General features: G+C 32.8%; 1 protein-coding gene across 1 annotated transcript in view; it reads right to left on the reverse strand.

The window, feature by feature from the left end:
• Window positions 1-22,008, reverse strand: part of LOC140439034 (fibrillin-1-like) — a 144,921-nt gene that overhangs the window by 45,833 nt on the left and 77,080 nt on the right. Inside the window, exons 3-13 of the mRNA XM_072528670.1 lie at window positions 9,450-9,532; window positions 9,286-9,396; window positions 9,129-9,233; window positions 8,971-9,066; window positions 6,591-6,785; window positions 5,625-5,873; window positions 5,386-5,553; window positions 3,493-3,729; window positions 1,564-1,806; window positions 1,354-1,503; window positions 1,078-1,272 (exon numbers count right to left, since the gene is read on the reverse strand). Of these exons, the coding sequence (XP_072384771.1) occupies window positions 1,078-1,272; window positions 1,354-1,503; window positions 1,564-1,806; window positions 3,493-3,729; window positions 5,386-5,553; window positions 5,625-5,873; window positions 6,591-6,785; window positions 8,971-9,066; window positions 9,129-9,233; window positions 9,286-9,396; window positions 9,450-9,532 (1,832 nt within the window). The remainder of the gene's footprint in view (window positions 1-1,077; window positions 1,273-1,353; window positions 1,504-1,563; window positions 1,807-3,492; window positions 3,730-5,385; window positions 5,554-5,624; window positions 5,874-6,590; window positions 6,786-8,970; window positions 9,067-9,128; window positions 9,234-9,285; window positions 9,397-9,449; window positions 9,533-22,008) is intronic.

Genomic DNA, 22,008 nt, shown 5'->3' on the forward strand with positions numbered 1-22,008 from the left:
ACTAAAAGGAATATACTGAATTTTTAGTGAGAAATCAATTCTTCGTTCTAGTTCTTTGGAAAATCAGTCGTAATTCTATAATACTTTAATGTTTTTAAATATTTAATATCAAATAATAAATATTATGTTTTGATAGAGCCATTTGTCTTTCCCTCTTAGTCAAATATAATAATGATGTAAAACAGTAACGTCCCTTTGGAATAGTCTGGATTAAAACAAAAAAAGGTTGTTGAATTTTTTTCTTAACCATCAAGTAGATATGAATATTATTTTTTTATTTTTATGTTGCCTATACTAAAAATTATTCCCTTTGTTTATTGTCGAAACTTATCGAAACATTCACGATTTTTGACGAAATTGACACATAATCAAAAGATCGTTTTGTTTATATAAACATAAACTTCATTGGTTCTGTTTGTAATGATATGTGAAAGGCAAATTTTATTTTAAATTTTTGAGGGATATTTACTTAATATTTTAGTAAACTTCCATTTAGGTGTCTTGTTTCTGGTCGCGGAAGTTCAAAGCGCGAAACATTATCACTTATTAGGTAAGTAATTTTTAAAATTTATATTGTTTTATAAATATTAGGTTATATATTATATGTGTCGATGGTCAGAAAAGTTGATTTGCTTTTGACGAAGATAAATAAACATATTATAAAATAAACAACCAAACATTGATGTAGTAAACATTCCTTCAACCTCAAAGGGATACGCTTCTATAACACTCGATTATATAGCAATAATAGCCGACTGATGGGTCTATGTATTATACGTCATTTGTTATATCTATTTTAAGTTATAGGCTATGGAAAATTTGCTTAAAAATGACCTGAAAGTACAGGCAAAAACTGGTAGCTAAAGAAAGAAAGAAAATGGGAGAAATACTGAAGATAAAGAATTAAAATTACACTACAACTTTAAAAGAAGACCAGGCGAAAAAAAGAAAATAAATACTGATAAAAAAGTCAAAATAAAGCATTCCATTACAAAGCAAGCACAATTTGTTTATTGTTTTTCTATCTATATCTAACTTTTGTTCGCGAAACAAATACAAAAACCATTTATTTCTTACCTAAACTGAATCCGAGATGGCACTCGCATCTAAAGCTACCCGGTGTGTTGTAGCAGTTACCAAACTGGCAAGGATTATTAATGCACTCATCAATATCAGCACAATGTTTACCATCTGGACCAAGACGGTAACCCGGATCACAAACGCACCTGAAGGATCCCTCCATGTTGATACATTTGCCATGATCACACATACCTAAAAATTGAAAATGTTTTATTTGTGTAAAAATAATTTCTTGGTTGTAGCAATATTAGAATGATATTTAAAGACCTGTACCTGTAGATGAGCATTCATCTAGATCAATACAAAAAGTACTGTCACTGGATTCAACGAAACCTGGCAGACATGCACAGGCATAGGATCCTGCTGTATTTTGACACCGTCCATTAAGACATATTCTAGGATTCTCATAACACTCATCAATATCTACAATAAATCAAATTTAAACACCATAAAAACATCGTAGTGTTAAAGTAATAGTCTTACCGATACAAGCGTATCCAGTTGGAGACAACTTGAACCCTGGCTTACACTGACACTTAAAGCTGCCGTCCATATTGATGCAAATGCCGTTGGTGCACATTCCGATTTCGGAACATTCGTCGTGATCTGTGCACATAGTACCGTCTGGAGTTACATCGAATCCTGGTGGACAAAGACAGGAAAAACTTCCTGGGAGATTTGTGCAACGGCCGTTGATGCATTTACCCTCTCTGCATTCGTCGATATCTAAACAAAGATAAATACGAATATTATTTGTCGATTGTTAACCATTTTCACCATCCGTAATGGTCCGTTTCAGATTATGTCAATATAATTGTTTACTAGAATAAAATTGAGTTTTTGCAGCCGTTTCTTATAATTGGAATGTAGGTATTATCTTAAACTTTCTGCTTTATACTATATAGGTACCTATACAAAGTAAGTAAACAATACTTAAACGATATAAACAATGTCAGTTTTGACAAATACGGTTCGTTAAGACGTCGTACAAACTTATCGTTTAGTTGGACATGTACCAAAATGCGATATTGTAAGAATTTTTAGTGCTCAAAATATTTCTGTGTCGAAAATCAGAGACTAATTCAGAATATAGAGAACCGATTAGGAAAGTCTTTACGAAATGTTGGCCGAAGATAAATGTTTCACGATATAAGAAAAAAAGCTCCTAAGTACACACCAGACCAGTTAGAAAAAATTTCTAGATGTTGCAGTGCATTGAGACGTATTCATTTTCCTGTTAAATTCTCATCATTGATGATGAAAAGTATTTTACTTTATCCAATTCCGAAGTGAAAGGCAATGTACAAGATGCACCGAAGTTAAGTTTAAGGGAAAAATAAAATTTGTCTATCAAATTTTGGTATGGTGTGCCATCTCAGAAGCTGGTGTTTCACAGCCGTTTGTTGGGCATGTTCGCGGTGAAGCTCTCAATGCTGACAATTACGTTGACAGGTGTCTTACAGAGCTTGTTCAATTTATAAATACTTATCACCCCAATCATGAAATGATATTTTGGCCCGACCTAGCATCATGCCATTACGCCCGGAGAGAGGCAAATTGGTAAACTGCTCAAAAAATAAATTTTGTTCCCAAGCGCGGCGACAATTCTCAGACCAAATGTGCCTCAGGCGAGACCTATTAAAGAGTTTTGGGCTGTTTTGAATCGAATGGTGTATAATTATGGCTGAAAAGCCCAAAATAAAGATCGACTTTAAAACATTTCGAAGGCCTATTGCACATGCAAGATCAAATTTACCTACCATCGAAGATCACGGACCTCTTTTTGTTCTATAAAAATACATTATAAGCCTTAAATATGTAGACTTAATTTCCTGTATTTAGTTAATAATATAAACTTTCCAGTTAGAAAATACATATTTATTTTTTTCAAAAACTTTAGAGACATGCGGTATATCTAGAATGAATTCATTTGACATCATCCTTCATGTTCATGTGTGTTCTTTGGTTTTTTGAGTTTTTTTACTTGTCTGTTTTGGCTCATTCTAACCATATGGTTATATTATCTCAATTAGGATTCTTTAATATTTATTTTTCGATTGATTGTTCTTTAAGACGTTCTCTTGTCACCTACACTCCACTCCATTCATTTCCACTTCTTGGGAACCCTTATTCTTCAATTAGACTCCTAAATATGTACAGGTCTAGACTTCCAAAGGTTACAATGTGTCGTTACTGAGAATTGAATAGTCCTCTTAAATAAAAATGTTTTTCCAGGCACTGCTGACCACAAAACCTGTTAATAATATACTTTGTTTTGGATGAACTCTTTATATAGGCAACACTGTGGGCCGTATACAGACACTTGACAAGATTGATCATGTAATGTAGAGCAGATAAAAGAATGTCATTAAATATGTACCATTATAAATGGTGTAAAACTGTATAACTTACCTTCACAAATATTGTGGTGATTTAGTCTGTAGCCAGGATCACACAAACAATCATATCCTTGAATAGTATCCACACACTTTCCTTGTCCGCAAATATCAGGTCTTAAAATACACTCGTTCACACTGATTTGGCCTACTTGGTTACTTCCTGGTATCACTCCTGGTGTTATGTCAATCGTAGCACCACCTGGTTGCAGAGGATGTGTAGGATGAGCTTCACACAGTCGACGATGTTCATCTGGAAAACAGTATAGAATTTGTTTATTGTTTATCTTTTTATTAGTGGAAAGTATTCTAACAGTTTAGCGTTAACTATCTGAGGATCTGGCTGTGCCGAAAGTTTAGTTGGAAAACGCACATCAAGGTGAAATCTGAACGTTTAATAAAACAAATGTAATCAAAAAACACTTAAAATAAAACAAAATGTCGCTGGGAGAATATTTAAATTCATGGTTTTTTAGCAATAATATGATTTAAGGCCTGTAATAGCAACCGCTAACATATAGAAGCTAAAAACTGTGGCCAAAAGAGATAAATAATTGAGTTTTCAGTAGATATTAGATTTGTTGAAACAAAAAAAGAAATGTAAAATGTTCTCTTTAGCATAATCGTAAATAAACTGATCAAAAAACTGCTTGAACCGGTGTCTTTAAACTAACCCTTTTAATCTATAAGTCTTATTCAGTTTAACATAAACAAAGATAACAATTTCAAAACTTAATAAATAAAAAGAAATCTTTTATCGACATAATATGAGAAAATAAACTGCAAATAATCATTAAAGTCCTTACAGATCTTTGAGTCTTTGAATAATAACCGTATATAAAGTTGCCTATCACCTAGGGAGCACGATTTGCACAGCCCAAATTCACCCTGTAAGCATAAGAAGCGGTGCTTGGTGAATTGTCTACAAACTAAATTAAAGCTAAAAGAAGGTAACTACAGCGTTCAAATTTTCGGAAAAATTTATTTACTGTTATGCGATACGTATACGTTGATTATAAAATGAAAATGATAAATATAAAACTTGATTATATAATTATAAAATAAAGGAAATCAATGAAATATGATGTTTGATATTTTATAGATTCTTAAATGTTACATTCTTTTAGCTTTAATGTAGTTCATAGACAACTCACCATACATCGCGAGCGTAGGCGCAAATTTTCGGGCCAAAGCTTTTTAAATGCATTAATTTTTTTCGAATCCTGAGAAAACTAATAAGTATTTTTGAAAAATTTAAACGAGGAATGAAAGACAACATTATTACCGAGGGCCGAAAGTCCCTTAGAATAAACAAAAAGTTGCTTTGAATGAGAGATTTGAAATTAAAAATCACACTTAATTTTCTCTTTTTTTTTCATCCCTGTTACTTACTAAAATAAACATATTAGAAGTTTTCAGGGACTTTCTGCCCTCGGTAATAATGTAATCTTTCATCTGCGTTTAAATTTTTCAAAAATACTTATTAGTTTTCTCAGGATTCGAGAAAAATGAATGCATTTAAAAAGCATTGGCCCGAAATTTTGCCCCTACACTCTTAACAGGGCGAATACCGTTTAAAAACACTTGCTACGAGGGGAGTCCTAAAAGTAAAAATACTTGGGAAAACAGAGTTTTAAAGATAAAATGACTGAAACGATGTACATCATATTACATTGATCGAACGCTGATATCGGATGTAATGACATAGATATAAGCTCGATTCCATGAGTGGATAAAGCACGATGACAAACTGAATAGCAAAGACAACAAAATACATGAAGCTAAGTTAAAAAGGGCAGTAAAGAGCAACCAAAATATCAAATGAAAGTTTAAATCAGCAACTCAAACGTTAAAATGAGTGTATTCTACAAAATAAGTTGAGTGGTTTACAATAAAATATTTTATTTACCTTCTCCATATTCAGGACATGGTGCACACTCCTCTCCAGTATACATTGCCCATCCTTGACCCATATTAACACCGCAACAACAGTCTTTTTTGGACAGTCTGAACTGTAGGTTATTACTACAACGTCCTTGTGGCGATCTTTGGGTGTAACACAAGCCTTGGCGACCATCTAAAATTAATTTTATAAAATTATGAGTCTTAAGTATGTAGTAAAATAGTCCAAATGATTATGATACTCACCAATACAGTATGTCTTATCTTGACTTTGGATAAATCCAGGATTACAAAGACAGATAAAACCACCGTTGGTGTTAATACATCTACCATCTTGGCACACATCTTCCTCTTCGCATTCATTTTTATCTTCACAGCTGTTTGTAGCGGGGTTCCTGGTTTGACCGGGTGGGCATTCACAAGTAAACGATCCTACTGAGTTAACGCAAGAACCGCCTTGACAAAGGTGAGGAATTGCTTCACATTCGTTTATATCTAAAATATGTATATATTAATTAAAATTGAATAAAAGTATTATACCTTAAGTGTAGGGTGGAAACTCTTGCAAGGTACTCTGCGAATTGGTTTGATTTTTCCAAATAATGCTATCGCCAATATTGGTCGTTTATTATTTGATATATAAAGTAATATTATATATTTCTTGAACAGGTCTTCTTTTCCTGATGTGAATATTATCAGCCTCTTGAATTGGACAGTTAAACATTGAAGAGCATCATCTTTTAGTTAATTATTTTCTTTGGGTCTTACATTTATTATTTGTTTTGATATAACTCTAATATTCTGCTTATTTGCTTTTCTGTTACACAGTGGTATTTTGGTGGTTTCGTTTCCATATTAACCTTATACTTAATGTTATAATGATTGGATTGTAATCTGATCGAAGATCAAGATATAATTCAATAATGTTATAAATATCTAATACATTTCTAGTCTCGGTAAAATCTAGCAAGGCTGGATCAGGTGACTATTAAGTACGTTTTCCTTTTGAAAAATGCTTAAGGTTGTTCTGAAGTAAAACATTTAGAAAGTGGTGTTCCTTTAACTATTATTAGTCTTTATTACAAGCTCATATGTTTGGCATTACAGTCGTCAATATAGCAATTATTTAGTTTCTAGTATCATCCTGTTAAAGTAACTAAGGTAAAAGTAGCGAAAGGAGTATAACAGAGGTGAATCTTATTATAGTCTTACCTACACACTCTCCAGTTTTGAGGTTTTTCAAGTAACCTGTTTCACAGTCTAACCTGGATGGACAATGTTGACAAGGATGTCCCCATGCTTTTCCTACTGTAGCGCAGCATAAAGTCTTGGTGCAGACTACTCCTTCTAGTTGATTAACGCAAAGATTTCCTCTATATCCAGTATAGCACGGTCCCGTCCTGTAATCTGTATTAAATAATTGAATTTAATCAGTATTAAAAAACATGATCAATACTACATAGTAGCCAACACTGCGATGGTGAAGGTAAATGGAAACCACCCAATTACACTTCTTAGTAAAGGCATCATGGCATTGATTATTTGAAACGAATAATAATTACTGATCATGGGCTGCAGAATCCTGCAGAAATACCTGGAAATTACACTGTCTAGTTATGGTGACCTGGACAAAGAAGTGAAAGATCAAGTACAAAAAGCAAATAGACTAACAGGATACGGTAATAAGACCATATGGCGAAACAAACACATTAACACTGAGATGAAATCAAAAATTTATAAAGTCAGTGTAAGACCAATTATTACATATGCTACAGGAAATACGCTGAGAAATCGAAAGAAAAGTGAAGACATAGAAGAAAATGTAACGTACAGTGTATAAATGAACGGACGCTAAATAGAAAAAAGAATGGAATAACCACATAAGCAGAATGGGAAGACCCGCGTCATCAAAAAAAAATAGCAAGAGATATTCTGCCATTTGGCAGAAGAAGTATTGGACGACCACGCAAAAGATGGAGTGACAACCTTCCATAGAGGTATTAATTCGCCAAGAATAAGCAGAATTGCTTATAAAGAGAAAGAAGAAGAAGAAGAAGCTGACAAATCTACTCTCTGAAATGGACAAACTAAATATTACTATAATGGGGTAGGGTAAAACAAGATGGCCAAATACAGGGAATTTCAGGAAACCAAGACCATATGCGTCGAACCGGAGTATCAATAATTATAACAAAGCATTTTAGAAAAAACGTCAATAACTTCATTCCAATGTTAGACAAAGAAATTTTAATACAGGTAAATTTCAAACTTGGATTATATTTATATTTACTCCCGCTGCTGGCATAGATGAACATAAAATAAAGAATTCTACGATTAAATAGAAGAAGTGCTAAAAATAATCATTAAATACGAAACAATAATAGTGAAGGAAAACTTTAACGATAAAGTTCAACAGAACATTACGCGAAACGTCACCGGAAACTTTGGCTTGGAAGCAAGAAATCAAATCGATGAGCGTCTAATCGAATTCTGCCAAAATAATGACTTCGTCATTACAAATATCTCCCTTCAACTTCCAGAAAGGCACGGGGAAAAGCAGAAAGTATTCGTGGAAAACCCTTCAAGATGAAGAACAATTTAGGATAGTATGGAATGAAATAAACCACCTATTTAAAACAATATTAAAGATGTAAAAACTTACCCCGATGTTGATTTCTCTCAGCAATCATAATTGATGCTTAAATCATAATTTACTCTGAGTCAAAATACAGAAAAAAGTAAAAAAATAACAAAGCCAACTAAGGCTAGTAAGATATATCTCAATCCCATTAGAAAACCATCTACTCCCGCCTTATAATACAAGGAAAAGTGGATGAAAAGATATGGATTGATCGAAAGAAACTTTCATGGCTGCGTTCAATGGTGTGGTTCCACGGTAGAAGAATCATTTTGCACAGTAGCCGATAGACAAAGGATTCAAAAAATTATAAACATAATTATGGCCAACGCCTGAATACGGACGCGGCACCTAAAGAAAAAGATAAGGTAAGAAACAATGATTATTACAGAGATATTAAAATTAAAACCTTCGAATACAATAAAAATAACTTTATAGGAAGATATAAATAAAGACATTGTACATTATTATATTAATCTGAAGACCATATAACTCGTCTATAACAATAAATTAGAAATTAATCGTTAACAGAATGTTTAGAACTCTTAACTCGTGAATTATTAAAAAACAAAAGTTCCAATTGTGATTCGACGATAGAGCAATTTTGTTTTAAATCATTCTATTTCAAATACAGGTTAACAGAGAAAATCAAAGGACCAGAATTTTAGTGTGTCTGTAGTAATTCCCTACTTAAATTTACTTAAATTAGTTATCAATATCTATAGTAATATTCATGAAAATTTGATTGGTCAAGCTTGTGAAGATTTGATTTTGATAAATTTGATTGATCTACGAAAACTTTTGTATAAGGACACTCACTTTTTCTTAGGATGATAGGTAGACCTCTAGTAGGAGATAAAAATTATTTTTAAGGATTAAGTAGGTAATTTACGCTGGCAGAAAGTAAGTAGGGCAAAAAACTATATAACGATGGATTTTAAATTAAGTACTTACCTATTTCACAGTGATTTCCCGAGAAACCGTAAAAGCAGGCACATCTATCAGGTCCAATACATCTACCGCCATTTTTACACTGTTCTTCACAAATAGCTATAAAGAGAAATTTAGTTGTTTATAGTTAGTACTGGAAAAATATCAATAAACATATTTACGTTCTGTGCAGAATTCTCCACTATAACCCGCCGAACAGACGCACTTTCCGTCTACACATGATCCACCGTTCATACAAATCGCTCTGCACGATTTTCCATCGAGACCTAAAAGTAACATACATGAATATATTAATCTAAGTAATACGCTATAACATACCTTGTATTTGCTTGGAACCAGGGCCACACGTAGAAGATCTTTGGCCTCCATCACAGAGACATACGTTAGGTGAAACGCACTGACCATATCCACAACTTCTCGAACAAACAGCTGAAAATATATTGTATAAAATATTTGTAGCTGTACAATAAATGTTTTCTTACGTAATATACAAAGTCCTATGATATTGTGCCTTTGCCATCCTGGACAACAGTAACTTCTCGTTCGTGATCGACATACGTTTGGTCTGTAACAAAAAAAAAAACGTTTTAGCAACACTATATATTTTTTTGTCCAAATGGTTCCTACCAATAATAAGTATCATTATTGTTTATCCTTAATAATTATTTTATTGCTTAAAATTTAAAACGCTACTTTACTAGTTTAAAATTTATGTTATGGTTTTATTTTATACTGGAGAATTTTCCTTATGTTGTTTAGATAATATTAACATGTTGTGACTGACTGTATTTGCCTATGTCAATTAAAAAAAAAACAATAATTATATTTCTTAATTATTTTAGTTTTATAGCGAGGGGAACAATTTAGTAATGCACAATTTTAAGCGTCCAACATGTGATACAATTCAGTAATTAACATTTTTCTCTTCCAAAACAAAACTCTTAATCTTAGGGTCGTTAGTTAAATCTTCGGAACCCAGGCCGCGTCGTAAAGAAATGGATGATGCAGCACAGGCTGAAACTTGCGACAGAGAAAACCAAAGCCATCATTCTGAAGGAGAAAAGGAACAGACAAAGTGTTGAATTACAATGACTAGCACCCAAGAAACAAGTAAAGTACCTAGGACTGACATTGCACCAGAATGGAAAATGAGGGGATCACGTGCGGGAGGTAGCCCGGAAAGCTGCGAATAGTGCAGTTGTGGCAATATAGAGATAGCAATACTAGAGATAACGGCTTATAGGAGGCTCATGACACGAGTGGACATAAAAAGTTTGTTGCGAGTGGCATGCCCCTACCGGACTGTATCTACGGCGGCGGTTGTGGACCATCACTGGATGTGTTCCGTTGCATGTTTTGGCGGTGGAATGAAAAGAGCTCTATGAGAGAAGAGGCCCAAACCTTACTGTGGCCGAGGGAAGACAGAAAAGGGAAAGGTCAATTGAAAGATGGCAAGAAGAATGGAACAACATGGAGGATGTAACACAGTGGACGAAAATGCTGATCCCAAACATAAGAGATTTGGAGGACTGTGGCCATAGGCGACTGGATTATTTCCTGACGCAGGTGCTCACAGGACACGGGTGTTTTAGGGCCTACCTCTATAGGTTCGGAAAGGCTGATACAGATGAATACTGTGGACATTCGGGCACTGTGACACATACGATGTTAGAGTGCAACAGATTGATAGTAGAAAGGAACAGAATGGAAAGGGACACAGGTGTGAATTTGGTTACAGTGAGAGAAGTTATTGAGAGAATGATTGAAACTAAAGCAGGTTGGACCAGCATACTCAACTATATCCAGTGATCAAGAAAAAAGAAAAGAAAGAAATACAACCGATCGGCAAAGGTAATAGAAAAAGATGCTGGAAGTTGAATCTAGATAAATGGGTCAGACTGTATGAGTTAGAATGCGTGAGTCAGATTGTAGGTAAGGAGGAAATGCCCGTCTGGGAGTGATGGCGTACTAGGAGCGGTGAGTGTCTTCTACACTCTACCTGGAACGAGACTAGGAGCCTCCTTGCTGATGAATGGAGTGTGGATGTGGATGAATGGAGAATGAATGAGTGAAGGTAATGCTTCAGAAGTGATGCCGGTCTTACAGCGGCCATTCCGCTTCTGGATCGCTAGATGACAGAGGAGGGTCTGATTTAGCAGGTAGGCATTCGGCGTCGACTCGGCGACGAGAGGGCATTTTAAAGTAACTCATGAACTACCACCGGGAGTACGAAGAACGAATCCTTCACTAAGGTCAGTGAGGCGGCGTCCTGGACTGAGATATCTTTTGAAGATTCCAGACCCCCCCTCCTCTATAAAGACGAAATACAACCAAATTGACACCAAATATTGAAGTAAACTACTCAGAAGTAGACTCAAGACCCTGATACACAGGTTCGTTTATAAAAGTTCGGAACACGCGAAAAATATAGACAAAAAACGGAAAAGACGTGGAATAGAACACAAGAATACAAAAAATTGGACTATTTTTAAATTATTATTTAAATCTAAGCTTTGTGTAACACTGTAGTCGATGTTAGAGTAAATAGTCTGATTTTTTATCAAACACCTGATATATATATTAAGTGAATCTATAATGGATATGATAGTACCGATAACCTATTTCACGAAAATTTTGCAAAGAACGTCTTGTCGAAATCGATTCGAGATGTTGTTACAGATGTTTTACTTTAATGATAAGACATTGGCAGATGCAGGTGATAAATTGTATAAATTAAGGCCATTTGTAGATTTCCCGACTGCAAATTTTAAGTCTTTATACCTGCCGAAAGAATATGTCTGCTTCGATGAAACTCTTGTACGAATTAAAGGACGCTTAGAGTTTAAACAGTACATTAAATCAAAATATTATTAAGTTATTATTATTATTATTAAGTTTAAAATATACACAGAGAAAGAAGACAGTTTAAACGTCCCTCTAGAAAGCGTGGTACTTGTGTTAAGGGATATTTCTAAATGCTGTCTGTCGATACATACTTCAAAAAGTTTTAGTCTTCAAAAAATTTTTATCGCAAAAAGTAGTAGGTGCAAAATTAAGAATTCTTCTATGGAAAACGAGGATGGAGCGATAATTACGAACTGGAATGACAACATAAATATTTGTATATTTTCTAATAAATGTGGTTATAAAATGGTGAAAATGTCTCGTAATCGGCAAACTGTGGTAATAATTACAATAAAAGCAAAACCGCAGGAGACCTCTCCTACTAAATATGAGCGTCATCCAACCCCATCAGGAACAGGGAAAAATAGTGGAATTTAAACTGGTATGAACTATATAAATTCTATTATAATATACAAGTCGGTAACAAAGAACAACATGGCATGCACAGGTTAAAAAAAAAACAGTAAAACATCTAGTTCCTTACGATGAATTTACCACAGCACCGAGAAAAGTACCAAATAATCACCATGAGCTTGACCAAACTACCAATGGAAGTAAACATCAACGACGAAAAATATGTAAGAATTGTAATGTATGTAAGTATCAGCAACAGTCAAGGTTTCATCGAATCAAGATGGCAGCGAACGTGTTAAAAAAGAAACAAAAACCAAAAAAAAATAGAAAATGAAAAGCAGAAAAAGGGTACAATTTGTAATATTTATTTACCATACTTTCACAAATTTATGAAAATTCTTTATACAAATCAAATTTGTTAGCCAACGCGCTAGTTTTTTCAGTATTGAGTTCATAACGGTACTCAGTACCTATATTCACTTAGTAAAATAAGGCCTTTAGGCCTGCTGCGAGAGTTATTGTTTATATACCCATTATTTTCAGCTTTTCTAAATTTTTACGTATTCGAACAATGTGCCATTAGTGTTTGTTAAAGTTCTAAGAAGTAAATATCTAGAGGTAGGATGAAATATGTTTTACTCGGGATTTTGTGTTTATTGCTACAAAATACCATTGATATTTTGAATTGGTTTATAAACACTATTTTACAAAAAAAAATTTAAGTTAATAACAATATTATTGAACAAAACTTCAACCAGACTCAAAATTAATGCAAACAACAAATTTTACATGAAGTCTGTGCAATATATGTAAAAAAACCTATGAGCTTATGTCATAAATAAAATTGAGTGTCTAACCTGTAAATCAAAAACTAATAGTAATCAAATAATTAATATGCATATTTATAGACCATCTGGTGTAGGTACATTTGAATGATTTTTTGTAAGCTTTGAATGTATTATACACAATAATACAATTCTGACACACGAGCCGAAGTGACCTGCGATAGGATCATCATAAAATTGAGAAATGACTTTTATGAACGATGAGAATTTGGTTTAACCATTTTCTAGTTGGAATGAGAAGAAAGAAGATCAAAGCGTATAAAACATGTTTGTAAAGAAGATCGTTTTCGACCTTATAAATAAAGTATTTGTCTGGATGTTCTACATTTATCTGGATGTTGATCATCTTAAAGTACCATATTATCAATTTTCAATTGTAAAAAATCTAATAGACTGATATGATGAACTCTAGACAATGCATCAGCTCACAACAGTACCAGAAGCTTTACGGTAAACAATTTTAAAAACGAAACCACACAGACAAATAATCCTAGAAGAACCTAGAAGGAGTCTTGTAATTTTCAAGCCAAACTAATACTGAGTGATCGGTCACAGCGAAGAAAAAACAACCATCCAAAAAGTACTTAAAGTGTTCCACACCATGCAAAACAGCTAATAATTCTTTCTCAATGGTTGAAAATGTTTGTTCATTCTTGTTGAACTTCTTACTCATATAAGCAATAAGATACTCCAAACGATCCCTAATCTGGAACAATACACAATACACAGGGCCAGTAGTCGAAGCTGCCCTAATTAAACTTTTTTTAATTAGGTGGCTTTTAAAGCAAGTAACCACTCCACGTTATGGTGCTAGAGGGAGAGTAACTAACATAAAAATCGAGCAAAAATACTTATTGTTCATTTTTATATATTAACTAAAATTAAAACTATTTCTCTTTTAGATTCTAGAGTAAATTTTAGAAACACAAAAATCACCACATACCCACTGACTAAGATTAACAATATTTAAAAAATTAGCTAGATCCAATCTACATAAATACGAAAAATGCAGTCGATACCAGTCCCGTTCTCCCAGTCCGCATAACATTAATAATCCTCTGAAGTTTACGACATTATTAAACTTTTTATGTGACAACAACTTGTAGAACTAAAACTTTATCGCGTACAAACATCGCGTCACAAGAAAGGATAAAGTCACGGCTGCTTCAAAATATTTATGTAAATTTTTAGCGCCACTATAAGCACCGTCAATCGGTAATATTTCCATAATCGCCGTAATAAGTCGTTGTATGAAGAAAATCACTGGCGTACTTAAATGATTTGAAAGTAAAACAATTGTATTATAGATAAACTCATATAAATACAGAAAATATTAAAGTGTTTTTGTGCATAAAGCTTTTATTTTACACGTAAAATCTCGAGTGGAGTATTTCCGGATTTGATAAAAGATGTTTTTCAATTCGTCTTACATGTTTCCCTAACTTCTCATATGTTGAAATGTTCTTTCGACCACTTCCATTCTTTAAAATCTACAAAATCGAACTTTATTCTTCTTTTTCTATTTTTAGGTTCTGTGCCACTTCAATCTTGCTCTTCCGTTAAAGATGATGCCGACAAAAGATCAGTGATTGCTGGTCAAATTAAAAAATATATAGTGAAATGATTATAAATAATTAAATTCTAGTGCGTTAACAATATCTAATCTACGCCAACTATTCATTTCCATTGCTTTTATTTTGAATGCGTCTTTTTTATTTATTACTTGAAGCTCTGAAGCATATGTAGCAATACTTTCTATAATACATTGGTATGTCATAATTTTTATATTAGGAGTAATGTGGTAAACCGATCGTATACTATTCAGTTGAAGCATTACAGAATTAAGTTTTTAGGACCATGCTTACAATAAGAAAATTATATCTATCAGGATTTTAAATTTGTGTGCTTCTTAGTTCTAAATGATTTCTTTCATCTTCTACTACTACCTACTCTGATTTTGAAAAATTCTTTTCTGTTTAAAAATATATGGCATTCTATATCAGTTAATTTAGAGATTTGCTATAGTGTACTTTTCATGGAGTTTTCTTATCGTGCAATTTAAATTCCTGACCTTGATCAATTTTCCAACTTGTTTTATTTAAACTTTTTCTGCTATTTTGTGTGGCTAGGGATGTTTTTTTTTAATTCTTGTATTTGTTTATATAGGAAAAATACAAGATTAATTTTTATGCAATGCGCAATTTTTATGCATTCTTGTAACAGAAAAAATGCTTGTAAATATTGTAACAAAAAAAGTATGTGCTAACTTTATGAAGAAGCAAATGTACATACAGTGGACGGAGTTTATTACGAATTTCAATCGTGGATGCTGAATCGAAAGCTTATAAGAAAATTGAATTGAATTAGATGTGAAAGTATTCTGAAGACCTCATAAGTCACATTATAGACTTTAAACTGTTAAGAAAAATGCTGAAAGAAAAAATAATTTAACGGGCAATATAAAAACCTGCAATATCTCGCAAAAAAGATACTTCATCTTGCAGTTCATAATTTTATTTAGCAGAATAAACAAAGAGTATAATCAATAATTATGTAGTTATGAGAATAGCAAATGGTGAGAATATTATTTGGGTACAAAAAAAAACGAATATACCAGAAACAACATCTAAAGAACAGAAGCTTATGAAAAAACTTTGAAACCAATATGAATATGGCTTGAGTATAATGAAACAATAAAATGTGAAAGATAGAAGAAATAGATCGAACTTTGTAGACCCTATACTGCAAAGAGATCAAGAAATCAACTTTAAATGAGATACAGCTCATTTCATAATCACAACCTAAACTAAACCTCAACTCATGTTCTCTTTAGACTAAAGTACACTTTAGTGTCATATCCAGTTTCATAATACCTACAGCAGTTTTTATTTTTAAAAGTAAACCTAATTGTTTAAATTATTAGTAGGTTGGTAATTGTGTTTCTATCAATTTTGCTTTATTTTTGTCGAAATAACCGTATTTTTCTTGTTCTATGTTAATTTTTGTGTAAAATTGTTAATTGTTAATAATTATGTTTGTATCAAAACGAAATAGTTCTTTAAATTTCACAAATTTTGAAACTTTTACTTATTGAGGTAGTATCCAAATATAAATAAATTAAGTATAGAAACCAAGGAAAAATATTAACGAAAACTGGAAGTTTTAAATGAAGAGAATGATCGACAAGAGAACAAAGAAGAGTGAGAAAGACCAATCGTGAGTGAGAAACCAAAGATATTAGGGAACAAGAATTAAAAATCAAAATATTAAAAATTGAATTCTAATTAAAACAAAAATATGATAAAAAAAATTTATAATAAACACACTGTACAAAAAGTGTTGTCTTTTAACATCATTTATATTAAATAAGTAAATTTAAACTATACACAAATTTCAAAAATACAGTACAGAAATTGCTGAACTAATATATTTATGATTAATATATTATGTACAAATATAAAAAAGCAAATTATTAAAATATAAGCATCATATTATCCTATAAAATGTATCTTGACAAAGATGAAAGTAAGTGTAAAACGTATACATTGTAAATTACCTTAGAAACAAAACAATTGGTTTAAAAAAAAAATATTTTTTTAGAAATTGTGAATCTAGTTCTACAAAATGTTGTTTAAAACATAATTCACAATAATGCTCCCTCAATTTGACGTTAAAATTTCAAGGTGAAATTGGAAGAAATTGTCTTAATTTTTGCCTTTTTGTGGCCCTAATTAAATGGTTTCCTTTTTGATCTATATTATGATCTACAGATAACAAGACTGCATTTTCTATGGTGATGTTATAAAAAGAAAAACAAGGAAAAACTTACACTCATATTTATTCGAGACAACATTTTTCTGACATTCTTTATGATGCCTAAGAACTACGAAATTGTCTAGATCTCCGTTCATTGATATAGAATAGTATATTAGCCAACAATTTGTGTATTTTTCGAAGACGTAATATCAACCGTGTACCAAGAATTGTTTTAGATAGATCAATTTTTTTAAGAATCTAGATAGGTCTAATGGTCGAAGAATCTAAAAATCTGTTCAATTCAATTCAATTCTGTCAAATCGAGGGCTTTCAGAGATGTATCTACTAGGATCAAACCTGTATCAAGAAATTGTTACTAGATTTGTGCTGAATATTAAACATATATATTTTAATGCAATAGCCTACTCAATTGGCACACATCTTGGAATCTTTTTGAGTTATTTTTTCAAGCAACCCCTAAATCGTGACCTAAAGATGCAACTACAAAACTTATTTGATTATAATAAAAAATATCTTAAAATGAAAAACTAATGGCCACAAAATAATTTAAAAACAAAATGTGTGAGCGTAAATCAGCAATAAATGTTTTGATTCAATGGGGAATTAATTAAATCATGTGTTCAATTGTATACAATTATTCCCAATTCAGAACTGTTTGATTATTTGCCGAGAAGTTAAGTGCATTTCCGTATTATCATAAATTAATGGAAAGGCAAATATTTTGTAGCATATGTTGACTCATATAGTTTATTTAAATACTTTGTAAGTGTTGGTATGCAAAATCTAAACGTAATCTACAAATTTCCTAATTTGGTAAAGTGAGTGCGGTTGTATTATTTTCTTATGTAGTGTCCGATTTTTTCTTTTAGAGCTGTTGATAGGTCTTTCTAATTTACGTTTTTGTAACTAAGATCTATCAACAGATTCTTCAAAAGAGAGAATTTTAACTTACCACATACAAGAAAAAAACAAAATCATTCCCAAATAGATTATTTTATTGTACGAAAGAGAGAAATAACCGTGAATGTAAGGCTACATGGTAATAGGTAGTAAAATCATTGTAACCAATAACATAAGTTGCTTGTACCCCTAAAGCAAGCAATGGTTTATGTGTTAAACAGTTAGAAAGAGGAACAACGAATGTCCTCCTCCTCAATATTTTCTCCTTCGTAAGGATGTAGTGGCGTCATGTAATTTGTTTGACTATTTCTGTTCCATTATCTATCTCCTGTGCGTGTTGGTTTGCTTTAAAGAATGAGTAACCAGTCATCTCCTTTATTTGGTCCGACCATCTTACTGGAGATATTTCTCTAGATCTTTTACCTGCTACGTTACCTTCATATAATACTATCATTCGCTCCATGCCTCTTCTTCTAGTTATATGTCCAAAACATCTTAGTATATTTTGGTTGATAGTTGTGATGAGACTAGTTTTTGTGCAAAGTTCTGCTAGAATTGAGTTATTTGTGCGATGAGCGATCCATGGACCCACAATTCAAATGCCATTATATTCTTTGAATCGGCTTTTTCTGTTGTCCAAGTTTCTGAAGCATTGTTCTTCCAAATTTTTGTGAGTTTGTCTGTTGCCAATCTGGCCATTGTGATGCGTCCACGGATCTCGTCTTCGCATCCTCCGCTGTTGGTAATAACGGAGCCTAAGTAATTTAAATTGCCTGATCAGTTCGTAACCTGTCATGATCCTTATCTCTGCCTGGTTGTTTCTAATTCTATCAATGATCATCACTTTGGTTTTCTGCATATTTATTTTCAAACCATATTCTGTACTCACCGTGCCTAGCCTATTCATAATTCGTTCCAGTTCTTCTCGCGATGACACCAATATAACAGTATCATCAGCATAACGTAGGTTTTTGATTTTCCTTTCTTCACCTTGTCATTCCTCAAAAACTTGACGCATATTATGTTCACTATATATATTGAATAGGATAGGGGATATTATGCATCCCTGTTGAACTCCAGATTTTAATTTAAAGTTTTTTAAAACCACATTATTAGTATTATTTACATATAGTTTTTATAATAAATAGATTAAATGTTCTGGCGTGCCCATTTCTCCAAGTATATGCCACATTTTATCCTATTTTACGACATGGAAGGCCTTGGAATAGTCAACAAAGCATAAATATGTTTCTATGTTAAACTCTCGATAATTTGACGAATATTAAGAATATGTTCTCTTGTCCTCTATCTGGGACCTGAGACCTCTACCTGGGACGAATCTGCATTATTTTTGCGGAATTTGTGGTAAAAGAATTGATTTTAGTCTTTCATTGATGATGGTTAGAAGCACTTTGCTCGCATGTGATGTCAATGCTACTATACAGTAATTACTGCAATCTGTCGGTAACATATATATGGGAATAAACGTGAGTTTAACCCAATCATTTGGCACTTTCTGCTATTCCAGATCTTATTGCAAATTCTAAGCATTACTTCCATCCCCAATTCTTCCATTTCTTTGAGTGTTTCAGCTGTTATTCCATCTTCTCCTTCTGCTTTTCTGAATTTTAGCTTGTTTTTGATTTCAATATTTGAGGTTCTTTTTCATAAGTATGAGAATGAGTAATGATAATAGTATTTTCCAATATTGTTTCCACACCTCTGAGATACCCTCTGGGTTTGTTATAGTATTTTCACTATTATCTTTGATGATCTGTGTCTGTGGTTTGAATTCTCTGGCTAGATACTTGACTTTTGAGAAAAGTTCTCTAGATTCTTGGCGGTCAGCATATTCCTGTAGTTGTACACATATGTTTTTAATATAATTATTTTTGTCCCTTTTGCACAAGTGTTTTATAGTTGTATTTAGGGTGCATATCTTTATTTCTTTTTGTTTTGAATTTGTGGTGCCGTTTCTAAGTTTTCGTTTTTCTTCTACAAGATTAAGAGTCTCTTCAGTCATCCAACGTTTTTTCCTAGCTTTTTGTCTTTGAAATTTGAAATTGAAGGAGCCGTTTACCTCGTTTATTTCGCTCGCCTGAGCCATGCTCAATTATCGTTCTTTTCAAATGGTTATCTATTTTAGTTTTACCTATTTTTGCATTCCAATCTCCTATTATCATCATTGGTTTTTTTTCTAAATGTAAGACATGGTTTCATATATCAGGTGGTATTTTTCTTCTACTGTATCTTCTGCCGCTTCGGATGTTGGCATATATACCTGTATAATATGCATTTTGGCTAGTTTAGCGTTAGAGTTATTTTTAATATTTGATCATTTACTGAAAGGTATTCATGTACGTATTTTGCCCAACGTTTTTAAATTAATATTCCTACTAACTACTACTAAGTCTTTTTGTCCTAATTTGTTAGCTCCTGACATAAAAACTCTGTAGTGAGTGGCCTCCCAATGTCCTTGGCCTTCCCAGTGTGTCTCTGATATCCCACAGATATCTATTTTCTCCTTGATCAGTTCATTTTCTAATATATACAATTTACCTGTCTGTAGCAGGTCCCTAACATTCCATGTTGCGATGCGATGTGTTTTACGTAATGTTAGGTTTGATCTTCCAGTATGCTATTTCGCAGATTTTGCCTGCTCGTCCACAATGAAGTATGTAAAAGGATGAGTGGAGTGAAAAAAGGATAAAATTAAGAATAAGTATATTAGGGGAAGACTAAAGGTGAAACATATTTTATCTCAAAATGAAAGAGAACAGCAGCTTCATCCAAAGTAAAACCTTTTTGAATGAGATCTGGAAATGTTGTATTACCCTGATATACCAGCATGTAACAAATTAACAAATTACGCTATTTGGATTGGCCAATACAAAAATATTAATGCCAACAGGATTTGGTGTGCATGGACAATACTGACGAATATTACAATGACTAGTGAAAGGAATAATAATCTCATCAGTAATATTAAACTCTCTTAAAAAGAGATGCAACTTTCCACATATTATTGACGTGACAACGTCTTAAATTAGGTTGTGGCTCGGAGTCACTCATGAAAAAGTGTAACGCCCGCTCACGTCTGTTACGATGAGTCACCGAACGAGAGAGAGACCCGCCGGACCGGCGAATGCCTTGCGTCTCTCTCCCACTCAAACATGATCGGTCCGCTGCGCGCGCAGCACTAGAGAATTAGGCGCGTTGAATCGGTGAAAATCACTCAAATAGAAATTAGTTAAGTTTAGGTTTACATGTACAATGTTTTAGTAAACAAAATATATTTCTATAGTTAAAATTTGTGCAATTCTTATTTTCATTCAATTCCTTGTTCCTATTGTGCAATTTAATAATATTCATATCAATAAATATTCTACCGAGAAAAAGACGTTGTCACGTAAAATCTTCGCCCGTAAAACCGACTTTACAGGCAACCGATTTTTTTTACGTTCTTGTATTTTTATCTATGTCGCTATCAAACACAATTTCAGTGAACTTCTCATAGAAAAATATCTGTTTCTTGTCATCGATTTTTGAATTATGTCCACTCCAAAATCAATCGACCAATACCATTCTATTTTTCACAAGTTAGTAGAACTCATGATCAGAGAATGTTTTGTTCTTCTTATGTATATTTGTTTGGTTAGTAGCCTCAACCATAGTCCAAAAAATTTTTTTATAAATTGTTAACATTCTTAGCACTGTTTTTCTTTACAGTTATCATTTATATAGAACTGTCATAATACCAAACCATTTACTCACAGCTCTTTATTTCTAAATCTTCAACTGCCTTTTCTTCAGATCTCTACTATTTTGTTCCGCTATATGTTTGAAACAGCGTTCGATTTGAAATAACGTAACTTGTAGTTCTTAGTGCCCACTATTTAACCGGTTCCGGATCAGTTCCCATGTATTCAGACTTGTTACTAAAAATGTTTGTTGTATTTAGCAATATTTACCGATCCTTTAACCAACATCAGTAATATTTTGTGTTCATAGTGTTACCTCGTATGGGATGTGGTTCTTCACTACGTACTTATCATGCAGTTCTATCGAGACTAAGGCTAATACTCCACTAACAAAAACAATTTGCTCTTTACCTAGGAGTTTCGTAGGGAAAAAATGTTTGGTTACCCCATAACAAAGGTATCTAATAATATCCAGATTCGTTAACACCCGTAAATACTAAAAGACGTATTCAAATAGAAGAAAAAGAATTAGACTGTAATGAGTAGCAATGTCTTTTAAA

This window comes from Diabrotica undecimpunctata, chromosome 4, assembly GCF_040954645.1.
Source record: "Diabrotica undecimpunctata isolate CICGRU chromosome 4, icDiaUnde3, whole genome shotgun sequence".
Classification (NCBI taxonomy): Eukaryota; Metazoa; Arthropoda; class Insecta; order Coleoptera; family Chrysomelidae; genus Diabrotica; species Diabrotica undecimpunctata.